The sequence below is a fragment of the Anas platyrhynchos genome, chromosome 18 (genome assembly GCF_047663525.1).
Source record: "Anas platyrhynchos isolate ZD024472 breed Pekin duck chromosome 18, IASCAAS_PekinDuck_T2T, whole genome shotgun sequence".
Classification (NCBI taxonomy): Eukaryota; Metazoa; Chordata; class Aves; order Anseriformes; family Anatidae; genus Anas; species Anas platyrhynchos.
Window position 1 is genome coordinate 3,815,655 of NC_092604.1, and position 12,890 is coordinate 3,828,544.

Here is a 12,890-nt window from a genome sequence, read left to right on the forward strand (position 1 = left end):
GAAAGAGCAGTCAGGCATTGGAACGGGTTGTCAGGGAAGTGGTGCTGTCACCGTCCCTGGGGGTGTGTTTAAGGAAAAGTTGGACGTGGTGCTTGGGGACAAGGTTTAGTGGGTGACAGTGGTGGTAGGGTGATGGTTGGACCAGATGATCTTGGAGGTGTTTTCCAACCTTAATGTTTCTGTGATTCTGTGTTACACTGACGAGAGGCTAGAGCCTGAGCTGGAAAACGTCATGTGGAACATGTGGAACAAGGTCTTACCAGGCTGCAGTTTGCAACATCCTGCAGTTTTGCCACCTAACCTAACCCATAAAAGTGGCCTAGAAGAAAGCTGGAGAGGGACTCTATCAGGGAGTGTAGCCATGGGACAAGGAATAATGGCTTTGAACAAATGGAGGGGACATTTAGCTTGGATGTGACGTGAGGAAGAAATTCTTCACTCAGAGCACAAAGCACACATGGGAACTAGGGCTGAAGATGCACCTTGCTTCTGTTCTTCTCTGTAAAGAATTGAACAAAATTACCTAAAAAACCCAGGACACAGGATGGGAGGTGCAGGGCAGTCCCTGTGGTCAAGGGGCAGCCGTTCTCTCTGGCAAGCCAAATGGCCTGGGGGAGCCAGCCCCAGAAAAGGGGCCCTCAGCCCCCCAACCCTCCTCCTTCTTCCACGGGAGGGCATCTTCCAGGCCGCTCCCAACACAGCCGCCTTTGGCCACGCATGGGCCACTGCAGCGCAGAGGCTTGCTAAGGTCACAGTGGCCACCACTGCCCCGCCTTTGCTGCGGGCCCTATAAAACAGCCCCCCTGCAGCTGGCCCACCACTCGCTCAGCGACTAGGGCCTCTGACAGCCAGCGTACGTGGCAGGAAGGAGACGAGAAGCAGCAAGGCGAGAAGCAGCCCTGCTGGTGTGCGAGGACAGCAATGCCGTCCAAAGAAGCACCAAGAAGGAATGCAGCTAACAAGAAGGAGAAGTGTCATGGGCGGAGGGAGAGCGCCGGCAGCACAAGACACACCAGTGCTCGAGAGACCTCTGGCGCGCAGCCCACAGACACATTTCAGCGGTACCACTGGTACCACGACGACATGGGGAACAGGCCGCCCCCTCTAACATCCAGCGACAGGGGGCCTGGGCCTTCCCATAGGCACAACGGTGGCATGGGGCAAAATCAGGAGCATCAGGCAGACAGCTGTGGGGAGCAGAGGCATAGTGCAGAACGGAGCATGGGACCCAGCCATGGCCGTAAAACAGACGGCAGCATTGAACCCATGCGTGAAAATCAAGCTGACAGTGGCATGGGACCTCAGGGTGGAACTGGACGACCCCCTGGTTTGGCACCCTGGCCTGAAAACTTTCTGGATGGAAAGCATCCTGTTGGGGCAGTCCCAGGCAAAGACTGGCTTATCCTTCTGCCAAGGACTGTGGAGCCCATGGAGATGAATCCACCAGAAGATGTGGAGGAACAAATGGAAGTGGATCCATCTCCACCAGAACAGACCTGGGACTACCGCAGCATGTCGTTGCTCTCTTCCATGCAAGAGCACCAGCAGCATCACAGGAGTGCCCGGCCAGCTCCCTACTCATTGCTCAGGCTCCATCCCAAGCGTTAGCTTGGAGCCACCAAACACCATAGACATCTCACAGGCTTACCTGCAAGATGTCCTGGCAATAAAGAAATCTGTTGCCAATTCTCAGGGGTTGTGTGAGTGCTTCTTTCCCATCCCCCAGTCCTTGTGCGAGAGGTGGCATCCCTTCTGCACGGAGGCTCAAGGAGGAGCACAAGAGAGGACCCAGCTTCCTTCGTGCTGCTGCGCTGGAGTGACAGGAGGAGTCCCTGAGGGCCACCATGCACCTTTTACATCTGTGAAAATAGTCTGAGGGGTGCAAATTGTAGTGTGTAAGCGATTATAAGTGGCTAATTTCTTATATTTGGAGTATGTTCATAGACCTTCCTCTTCCTTTTGATCTTGTTGATGAGCTCCTTGCTCATCCACACAGGTCTCCTGCCTCCCTTCCCCGATTTCCTAGTCTTAGGGATCCTGAACTTGAAAGAAGTGCTATTTAAATGTTTCCCTGCTCTCACAAGCACCCTTGCCTTGTATCAATCTTGCCCATGAGATAACTCCAAATAGGTCTCAGGAGAGGTTGAAGTTGCCTCTCCGAAAGTCCATGGTAGAAATCCTACTGTTTGCCTTACTTCTTCCACCAAGTTCCATCTTGAACTCCATCATCTCATGGATCGCTGCATCCCAACACAGCATTTCAAAATCTGTAGCAGTCCAAAAATTCAAACATCAAACATCAGCAGAGCCGTGGCACTTCCCGTTCATCCACCGCAGGGCTTGAAACAGAGTTTGGCGTAGACCAGAGCTCAGGGAGAGGCACGGGAACTTGCAGCCAAACAGCAGGCAGCATGCACACAGCCTAATCTGATGAAAGCCCTATAAGAGAACAACGGCTACCGAGCTGGGAATCCCTGTTATAAACTGCTGAAAGTTACAGATGTGTGAACATGGCGGGGCCCTGCAAGAGACGTGGCTCAGAAAAGAGGCACAGATCTTCTAACACACGCTGCGGCGAAGCCCCGATGCCAAGCCCCCAGCGAGCTCTGTCACCTGCAGCCACTTGGGCTCTGCCCCTGCGGGCACCGCGGCCCTGGCTCAGGTGAGACATCCCCTGTGCTGCCCACTGTACCATGAAACCACAGTCCGGGGAGCAGGCTTCCCATTCCCATGGAAAGGATGGGGATTCATTTACCTCCAGTTCTCTACTTCATCCCACAACATGAATTACTATAAAAAATAACCCTTTTTGACACCTTCTCAGCTTCTCTGATGAAGGGGAATAAAACCCTACCGAGGCCTTGCCTTTCTGCATGGCTGAAGTGCTTTAGACACAGGGCTACCAGAATTGCAAGAAAGGCTCCAGGAGAACACCTCCTGGAAGCACAAGGAAGCAGCAGCAGAACACGTGGAGCCTCTGCTCCGGAGCTGGGCAGCACTGGTGCCCCCCGCTGCCTGCAACCTTGTGGCTGCCTCAGAGCAGCAGCCGAAATCACCGGCGCAGCAGCAGGTACAGGGCTTTTCCCCTCTGAGTTCCGCAGATGGCTGCAGCCATAGAAATAGTGCCTGCCTGTGGTTTCTGTGGGGGGTGGAGGGGACCAGAAGAATTGACTGGGAGCCAGTTCCAAGAAACCACAAGGAACTGATATCTGGGCACCATGGTCAGTCCACACAGAGCACAGTATTTGGTGGCCAAACAGAAAAGTTATTCAGAGCCATCTCCCCAACAAACAAGAATTATGCGAATGGCTGGATGAATAGGGGCACTTACAGGGCTCTTTGCACAAAGGAATCGGCCACTAACTGCCAATCGCCTCAGGACCAAGTTGCCTTTAAAGAAACCCAGCACGAGGCTATAAAATAACAAATGCGATGCACATTTCATTTCAAGAAGCAATTCCAGATAGAAGTTCTCCAGTTTACTTTCTAAAACTCTCAACTACCACTTGTTAGCTAGTAAATAACCCTCTCTGTCCCTCACGCCATGGGGAGGAAATCCCTCACCGCAGCCTGTCCCCAGCACCCTCAATATGTGACATGTTGGTGTGCATCCAAGCTAGCCAACAGCAAAACCCCATTCCCCACTTTGTATGACAATCTAGTCAACCTTAGCTGGAAACCACATTCTCAGGAGACACCATCTGCAGAGCCCAGCCAGCAGGAGGAGGGGAAGGGGGTTCTACGTGACAGGGGCCCAGATCCCCTCGACAAGGGCTGGCGTCCACAGATGGAAAAGAAGCTCCTATTGCCTCTGCTCAGCAGCCATCCCCAGGGATACCTCTGTGTTTCAGGGTTGCCCATACAGTCTTCAACTTCTCAAGAGCTGTGGAGGCACAAAAAAAATCTGAAAATACATGGAGTGTTTCCTTCAAAGTAGAAGATTTTTAAATTGAAGCCAGTTATGGACTTAGGCTTTTCCCAAATGTTTTAAACTTCCATAAAATAGCAGTGACCACCCACCCTGCCTTTCCTAGTGGCTGTCCTGATGGCGAAGGGAAAACAAACAGGACCACAATGCTCCCAAGACAGTCCCCAGCTAACAACATCCTTCAGGATTTCTTTCCAACAGCATGAACAGCAATCAAGCAAAAATCAGGAGAAAATCTAACATCAGTGGCTCTTTTCCTTCCCCCTGCAAGACAAACTAACCCCAGAAGCAACACCAGGCAGCTCAAATTAGCTTTCTCCCTAGCCCCTTAACGGAAACATCAACCGACTCCTCTCTCCTCTTCATTATCAGCAACCACCCTCACTCTCAGAGTCACTGCACGGCACCTGGGACCTGCTCCATGTCCCAGAGATGTAGGAGACCCTTTAGCCAGAGCAGAGGCTCCCCCAGGGCCCCACAGAAACACCCTTGCCTGGAGCAGGAGAGGACACCTGTAGAACTGTTTCTAAGCTAAATCTAATTATTTACAGGAACATCTACTTTCATCAAAGCAACTTCCCTCAAAACACTGAAACTTTTTCTCAAGCTTTTTTTCCTGGTTTCCTCTATACTGGGCAGCCCTGGGTTCACCAAGAATTTTGCATGACTGATGGACATGCGATTTAACTCTTCAGAAGAGGTGATAATCTTTCTCTTAAAGTTACCCTTATCTTGGTTGCGTCTTTAGGAGTGACCAGATGCAAACAGATAGCAATAGTTAAAGGAAGTCACTAATCCTAAGCCAGGCCCCAGGGAGCAATGTGCACCCCGCTCTGGTCTGTCCAGCAGAGCCGAGGCGCCAGGAGCAGCTCTGGGGCACACTGACCCACAGCTTACCGAGCGTCTGCTGGTTGCGAACCCCACCGATCACCACGCAGATCTCTGCTGGCACGTCTCCTGGCCCATCTTTTATATTCTTCTTCGAATCTTTGGCATCATCCTGCCAGATCACCTCTTCGATGTAGTCATCTGGTACCTCTGTTTTCACCTTCACCTCAGTCATCATTCCAGCCTCTTCACTGGGTGAGGACTGAGATGTCACCGAATCGGAGCCCTCTCCTTTTGGGCTCCGTGGGCTCCTCTTCAAACACTCCCTGAATGGGGGGAAAAGAAGAGAAACCATGAATTCTCATTTTCAAACACTCACATTTAATGAGTGGGAATTCGGTAAAGATATTTTTGTTTAATGCAATTATTTTAAAATGTGGCTTATTTTAAAATATGGTTAGGTATGGGTGCCGCTCATATAAATGAACAATAATTACATAATAGTAAACAATTAAAACTTAAACAGACAAAAGTAGTAAAACCACTTGCCAGTTATGAAAATAACCTTACTCATCACTAACAACACTATCAGTCAAAACCAGCCCAATTCAGTGAGCAGGAGCACAGAACTTCAGATGGCTCCTAGTAGGTCCATGACAACAACTCCAGCAGTCCAAACAATGACTATTGTGCCAAAAGTAGTCCACACATGCAGAAGAAACATCATTTGCTCCCAACATTTGTAATTTGGAGCTATCTCTGCCCCTGTGCATTCCTCCGTGCGTTAATCTACTGTTGCATCCTCTCTTAAACCTTCAAAGCAACCTAACTCTCATCCTGTGGTATTCACATGGCCTTATTTTACATATACAGTGACGATCAAAGAGGTGATATAGAGTGATGATCATATAGTATGATAACAACTTCTATGGAGGCTATTAATTTATGGGCAGATGCAAGTATTGAAGATGACAGGGAAAGTGTAGTGGGCAGGGAAAGATGGAGGACGAAAGGATTTAGGAGCAGATGAACAAAATAGTGAGAAAACTCAAAATTAACAGAAGAAAAGAATCAAAACAAAATACATAAATTCCCACACCCCCTAAGAAAAGGAAGGAACCTGGACAACCCAAAGCTGCAAGGCAATACCAGCAACTTCAAATGTGCTGAGGTGGCAAAAGACAAAGGGATTTAGAGCACATTAGACAAGAACCAAGTATTAACCCAGTGTAGCTCCTTTTCCAAGTGCACCATCCCATCATTCTTTATGGGCTCCCTGTTTGCAAGACTGACTATTAATAAATTCTAACATGCAATGCAAAAATAAAATAATTGCTGGTTCAGTCTGTGCAGAAATCAGAACTAAATTTATAATAATATCCTAGACTACACAAAACATGAGATTTTAAAGAGTATGAGACATATTTAGAGTCATATTAACACTAGGAACAGCCAGCAGTGTTTGAAAAAGTTATAAGCGGAAGTAATAGACAAAATTAAGTGACAAATAGGCTGAACTTATGGATTGGAGTTATTAGACCATGCGATGGCAAAAAAAAAGAAGTAAATCCCATTCCTTGGAACATCATAGGAAGTCAGAACAAAGCATAAATTAACATGATATAAAACTAACTCCTGCAACGCTTTCGGATTCTGGTTATGAAGCTGGAAGACAAATCCAAATGTTGCAACTGAAGAAGGCGCTCAGCGGGTAAGCCTGGGAGGCTGGAGATGAGAGGAGCAGATGAAGGAAGAGAACAATCTTTTGCAGTAATTACTGCACAACCTCCTACACAGACATGTAGCTGCTATTTCAGAATGGGTCAATCACATCGTATCACCAGATATTTTATTATTCATCGTTTCATTCTCATTATGGAATGAAATGTGCAATTAATAGCCCCTAAACAGAGAGAATTAGCCTTGACCTGCCTCCCCACTCATTCCCATCCTCCTCACACATGCTTCCCCCCATGCTCCCAAAATCATCCAGGGCTTTTACAAGTGAGAAAGATGAATTAAGACAGAGAAAACGTGGCTGAAAATTGGAAGTTCTTTATGGTAATATTATTGGACGTCCAAGAAGGTCCATCAATCTCACCAGACAGCAACATGGCTGAGTGCCCGCTCCAAAGCCGAAGCAAAGGCAGCAGCCAGGAGTGAGAGTGAAAAGGGTAGGATCAATTGTAAATCAATCAGACCAGGAAGGTGTGAAATGCAAAACACTGATAAAGGCAGCAAAAGCCACGGGTTCTGGGGACGAAAATCCCTCCCTTAATGGGGGAAAGGGAGGAAAACCAAAATCAAAGAACTACAATTCTCACTGTTAGGCAGAAAGGTAAAAGCAGTCAGTAAAAGCCGGTTTTGACCTAAAATGAAGGCGAAATGGCTCAGTTATTGATGGCACAGCAACCTGTACTTGCCAATCCCAGACAGAACAACATAAAAATCAATGCAGGAGCTAAGTGATGTGGAATTAAAAGCTTATACAGCTAGCAGTGAGACTAAGGATAGTGCTTTCTGAGCAGATCATAAGTTTGGTGGGAATAACAGAGATCTTCTGACAGTGCCCAGCTTTATGTCACATTCAGACAAAATTTATCAGCAGTACATGGTCCAGAGAGAGCAACAGGTCACATGCTGTAAGGCAAAATGCTATCCTCAACCTGTAGTGCTCCTGAGCAGAGGGATTTCCACAGGGCTTCCCAAGTGGTTGACTTGAGGCAGATTTATTCACCGTGCTCTGGAATTAAATTTAAAACCATTGCTGCCCAAATTTATTGCTGACTGAAGGAGGTGTGGGGGATGGAGAGCAGTGACTGTGAAAGGGACACCAAAACCAGTGATCCCAGTCACTCTGTCAACTGAACCTGCACAAGCCGAGTAGTTTCAGCGAAGCAAAATGTGTCCGGGAACGTGGTGCCCCCATGGACATGAACCCAGTGCTCACACACAGCCCCCCAGGCAGGTCGCTCCGCAGTCAAAGATCCACGCTGTGGCTGAAAGGACTAACGTGACTTCTGGATACATGTGCGTGAGAGCAGAAAGATGTAATATGGAGGTAATTTTCTCTTTGCACAAAGCTGCGGCAAAGCCAGCTCCAGTGCACTGCAGACAGGTTGAACTCCCTTGTTTTTAAAAGGTGATTAGCAAAGCTGGAGAGGGTTCAAAAAGAGGCACTCAAATGGTTCAAGACTGGGAAAAAATGCTTTATGACTTTAAAAGACCAAACAACTTCATGCTGCTTCTCATGCCAAAAGGCAGACTGAGAGATGATTTGATTGCAGCGTATTATAATCTTCATGGGGAGAAAATACTGTCTTTCCTTAATTTGGCAGGGAAAAGTAGAGAGAGAGCTCATCACTGGAAGCTGGAAACAGTTGAAATGAGGCATAAAATGTGAGCACTGATGGTGGTCCACTGGAACAACCATTTTCCAAAGGATGTGCTCAGGCAGAACAAAACTCTCAAAGGCTCCAAAACCCAGGGCATCTGCATCTGGCCAGCCCCAGGTTAGGGGGCTCGGTACACATGTGCTGGCCAGAGGTACACAGGTGCCCAACTTAGTGGCCAGAAGCTGCAGGAAGATGTAAGCAAGTAGACCAGACTAATGGACTCTCTGAAACTTTGCTCCTGACACTCACCGACCTTCTGGATCCATCTCTGCCAAGAAAGTAGCTTCCCAGTTGGGAAGTCTGCTCTTAGGTGGGACCTAAATCTGCAAGTATTAATTAAAAGCAATCCATTCCTCTGACATTGCCCCATATGTTACAATCCTGATCAGATACTCAGTGTAGAGGAAACCAGCCCAAAATGTTTTTGCAACTGTCTTCTGCATGATTTTGGAGCATGGAAGCTCTGAGAGAAGCCCATAAGCCCTCTCAAAAATAATAATAATTTTTAAAAAGCAGCACTACTGGATTTTCAGAATCAAGACCCTCTCTGTCTTCTGACACTTTCTAGGAGCAATGAGAGCAGCAGCTAGCAGAGGTACCCAGGTGTCATGGAAGTGAAGCTACAGCCCCCAGTGCTTCTCGTCGAGCACCCTGGCATCGCCTGCACAGTGGTGACCCTGTGGTGAGGTCTATGCCCAGCCACGTCCCGCTCACATGCCACATCTAGGGAGAGAAGGGAATAAATGATGAACACTAACTACAAGAGATTTTTTTCAGTATATATATATATGCTCCCACTCCTGCTGCCACTGCCCCAGGACACACCTTCACCTCCAGCAGCCCGAGGTGCTGGTGTTTTACTGAGTAAGCCAGATCCTGTTTCAGAGCACTGAGGGCTCCAGAGCCCAGACTACACAAGCCAAAATGCAGAGAATGCCACCCTAAACACAAGCACGCTGCAAGGAAATGCTGTGTTGCGTTTCCCTTGTTGAGCTGCATGTGGCTGAAATTAGTCCCACACCCCTGACAGCAAATTTATCTTCTTCATGACTGTTGCTGTTTTGCTTAAGAAGGAAGAGCTGTGTTCTTCTATTACTCTTATAATTTCACATCCCACAGATATTTTCCAGCTACTGGCTGATGCCAAGCTTTAGCCAAGCTTCAGCTGCAGATTCACCCCAGCTGAATATCTACAGGAGCACAATGGTTTTGCAAAATACCTTCACATAAATGTAACTGAAGGGCAATATGGTCCCAGCCCACCTTCCCTCTCCTACGGATGTACTCTGCAGGGGACAGAGGAGCCAGCAGACTGGGATTACTTCACGTGATGCGTGATGAGGGCCCTGAAAACAGCAGGTGAAGGCAGCAGCCCCCTCCTATCTTCCCTTGTACTTCTACACCCACAGATTGAGAATATCTTCCTCATTTTTACTCTTACAGCCTCTGAGGGACTGACAGTAAGACTATGTGGGATAACTTGTCTCAAGACCACAAAACAAGATCTTGACTTGGGTGGTGGGGCTGACTTGCAAACAGTGGCAATGAGAGTGGTCCCTAAGGGCATAGCAACGATCACCATTTTCATGGTGACTGTCCAGTGACAGACTCGATCTGCTTGGAAACAGCAACCAAAAAGCTCCCCAGGCATGAAGACCCAGGCATGAAGGTCCCTCTTCAGGCCAGGAGTAGCAGGGCTGACAGACGGCTGCTGTTGTAGATCCACCTTGACAGGAAGGAGGCAGAAGTTGCGTAGGTGGTCTGGAAATCCACTTAGTTGGCTTAGTAGTCAACATGGTCTTCTACATCCATCTCCCAGCACTTAGCCACCAGCGCAGCAGGAGGCTGTGGGCTGCACTTGAAAAAGAAACAGGGCCGTGGTGCTACTTCATCCAACAGCGCAGCACTGAAAACACTGGGCTCAGGCCTGGCTCTCAGACAGCTCACTTGATGCCTCCACTGGGGGCCACCCATGCAGCTTTGGAGAGAGATGAGGAGGCACCAATGGTGGAAGATGGCTTTCCTGGCAAGCACTGGCACCATCCGTGGAGGCCCCTTTCTTCTGCTCTCATGTGAAGTTCAGCCAGTGCTCCTGTGACTTGATCAAAATTAGGATCAGTCCAGGCTTCTTGGGTCTGAGGTGATGTCATGAAGACCTGAATATAATTGTCTCTTGAGACCAGGGGAAGGAGGATCCATGCTGAAGATCCATGTGGGACAGCAGAGCTTGAAACCTCCAATTGTGGCTTGAAAAAACTCTACAAACACCTCACAGCAAACTGGTAGAGAAAAAAGAGAAGACATTGGAAACTTCAGATAGGATGGAGAGGTGGAGTACTGCGGGTCTGTGAGGAGCCGAAGAGACCTGACCCAGTAAAGCATAATTTCTTCATTACCCCTCTGGTCCTAGGATGTTGCATCCCTTGCAAGCCTGCAAAACTGCACTTGCTGTGTGTTATGCAGAATTTTGCTTTCCCTCGTTCCAGACAGCTCAAAGGGTCTCCACATAAAGAAGGAGAAAGCAGCAGCAGATCCAGAACATTTTCCAGAAAATTCCCTTGAGAATGACAGTAACTGAGAACATGCTGCCTGGCCTTCAGTTAAGTCAAGAATTGGTATTATGACCTGGAAGAAGTAATCCTCACCACGAACCAAAAAGTGACTGTGTCTCCAAACGTTGTGACCATGAGGCAGAGAGCTCATGCTGTGCCAACACTGAGACCAGCTCCATCTTCTGAATTCCTGCAGGGCACTGCTGGGTAACACACAGGTACCAGGAATGTGGTCAGAGCCTCCACTTGGTGGAGACAGCAGCGCACAAGAACTAAGGGACAACTTCCCATGAGCCAGATTCCACTCCTGGGTACCTGCACCCATCCCACTCATGGTGGCTCTGAACTGTACAGTGTTCAGGTGTGGCCTTCCACAGATCCACTGCAATTCCCTCTATTAAGTCCAGCCTGCATTTAACATCCATGGCATTATCTCCTGGGAAAAGGACATTCTTCAAAGTACTGTTTGCATATGACAAAAACTCCTCAGAGAAATGAGACCAGAGATCAGCAGAGTGCATAATCTGCTAACTTCCTTCCACTGGGTGCTAGCTTAGACCCTACCTCCTTCCACAGGGTGAGTTTAAATTCTTCTCCATGTCTTTGAGCTCTCCTGGGTAATACCAACCTCCTTTACTACTTATTGTCTTGTCTTTACCAAGCTGTGGAGCTTGGAGATCCAAGAGGCTTTCCCTTGCTGAGGAGAGGAGGCACAAACCTTGGGATCGCACACTGCTCACACGATCGCTCAACGCATGCTCCTACTGGAGCTCCTTCCTTTCCAGAACACAGGCCCTATGGATTTTAAACATTAAAGAGGCAAACAAACATTGTACTTGTATGTGTCACTCCTCTGTGTAACTAGGCCACAGAGCCAATTACTGTATTACCAGCTCTACCATCTCACAATGCTCATTTCAACATTGCTGCCCGCTTTGATCATCAGACTTTCATCTTCCAATGACGTTACGGCCACTTTCATGTCAAATACAAGCATGTGAAGGCAGAAGAGATTTAAGGAGGCTTGTTTCAGAGTCATCACGGGGATTTGGACAGCTACAGGTAGATATGTGTTCCGGGACCCATTTAGGTACAGCTACAATAGCTCCTGGAGGCCTGAGGCTTTACGCAGCCAGATGATGCAACCACAGACTATGGACAAGTGACTGCACAAGGTGCACGGTTTGGGCTATAAAGCCAAGTAGTCCAGGTGATGCCCCAGGGACAGCAACACAAGGAGCAATGGTAGGAGCTCTTCCAGGTGGGAGGACAGAAAGGAAATGGGCAACTCTTTGCAGCTGTCTCCTCTGCACCGTAACACTCTCAGGATGAGGCCAGAGGCTTCCAGCCCATCTCCTGCCGAAGAAGGAAAAGGAGGGGAAAGAGGTGCAAACCAAAGAGCTGCAATATGGTGTCGTTTTTATCTTTGGAGAGTGTTTCTTCCTGGCTGTGATAAGCGGAACCGGCAATGACTGAAAGCAAATGGGATCAGTCAGCTGCTGCAGCCAGAAGAAACTCGCATTTGCAGTTTGCTTTTTCTGATCTGGAGTAGCATTCTCATAAATAATGAAAGTGACTAAAAGCTACTTAAAAAACACACACTCCTCCCTTATGAAAGAATGAGAAAAAACCTCAATTACAAAAGGACATTTCTTCCAGCTAGGAATAATTTGTCATGTAATTCTCTGAAGACAGCAACAGAAACATGCATGCTCTGTGCTCCCTTTTGAGTGATCTGTGATTGTATATGTACTCAGATGGCTTCTAATGAGGCTATTTTTATAGCGCATATCCTGCTGAGCTTTTGGGGAGGAGCAAAGTGAGATCAGTGGAGACTCAGTTTTCAACGTCAGCTCCTGTGTGTTTTCTCCTCAAAAGGAGAGGAAAAGGAAACAAATGAGGAGGACATAGTCTGAGTCAATACCTACAAACAAAGCTCTTCCTCCCCAGCAGCAAACATGGAGCATCTTCTTTTTTTTTTTTTTTTTTTTTTTCCTGGACACCACTCAGGCTATAAGAACCTAGCCACGTCAGTACGTCACTAATGCCTTGACGATATTGATGATGGTGATATCTAACTTCCCCTTGGGAAAGCATGCTGTGTCCTCTTTTACACTACTAAAATACACACTTGTACAGTGCTTGGCCCGCTCTTCTGGTCTGCAGGACCAAAGAGGTTCAGAAGAG

General features: G+C 47.9%; 1 protein-coding gene across 19 annotated transcripts in view; it reads right to left on the bottom strand.

Annotated features, from left to right (window-relative positions):
* ZNF618 (zinc finger protein 618) overlaps window positions 1-12,890 on the bottom strand; it is a 176,918-nt gene that overhangs the window by 86,072 nt on the left and 77,956 nt on the right. For all 19 annotated transcript variants that reach the window (XM_072025363.1, XM_072025360.1, XM_072025361.1 and 16 more), the window contains exon 3: window positions 4,826-5,082. In XM_072025363.1, coding sequence (XP_071881464.1) covers window positions 4,826-5,082 — 257 coding nt within the window. The remainder of the gene's footprint in view (window positions 1-4,825; window positions 5,083-12,890) is intronic.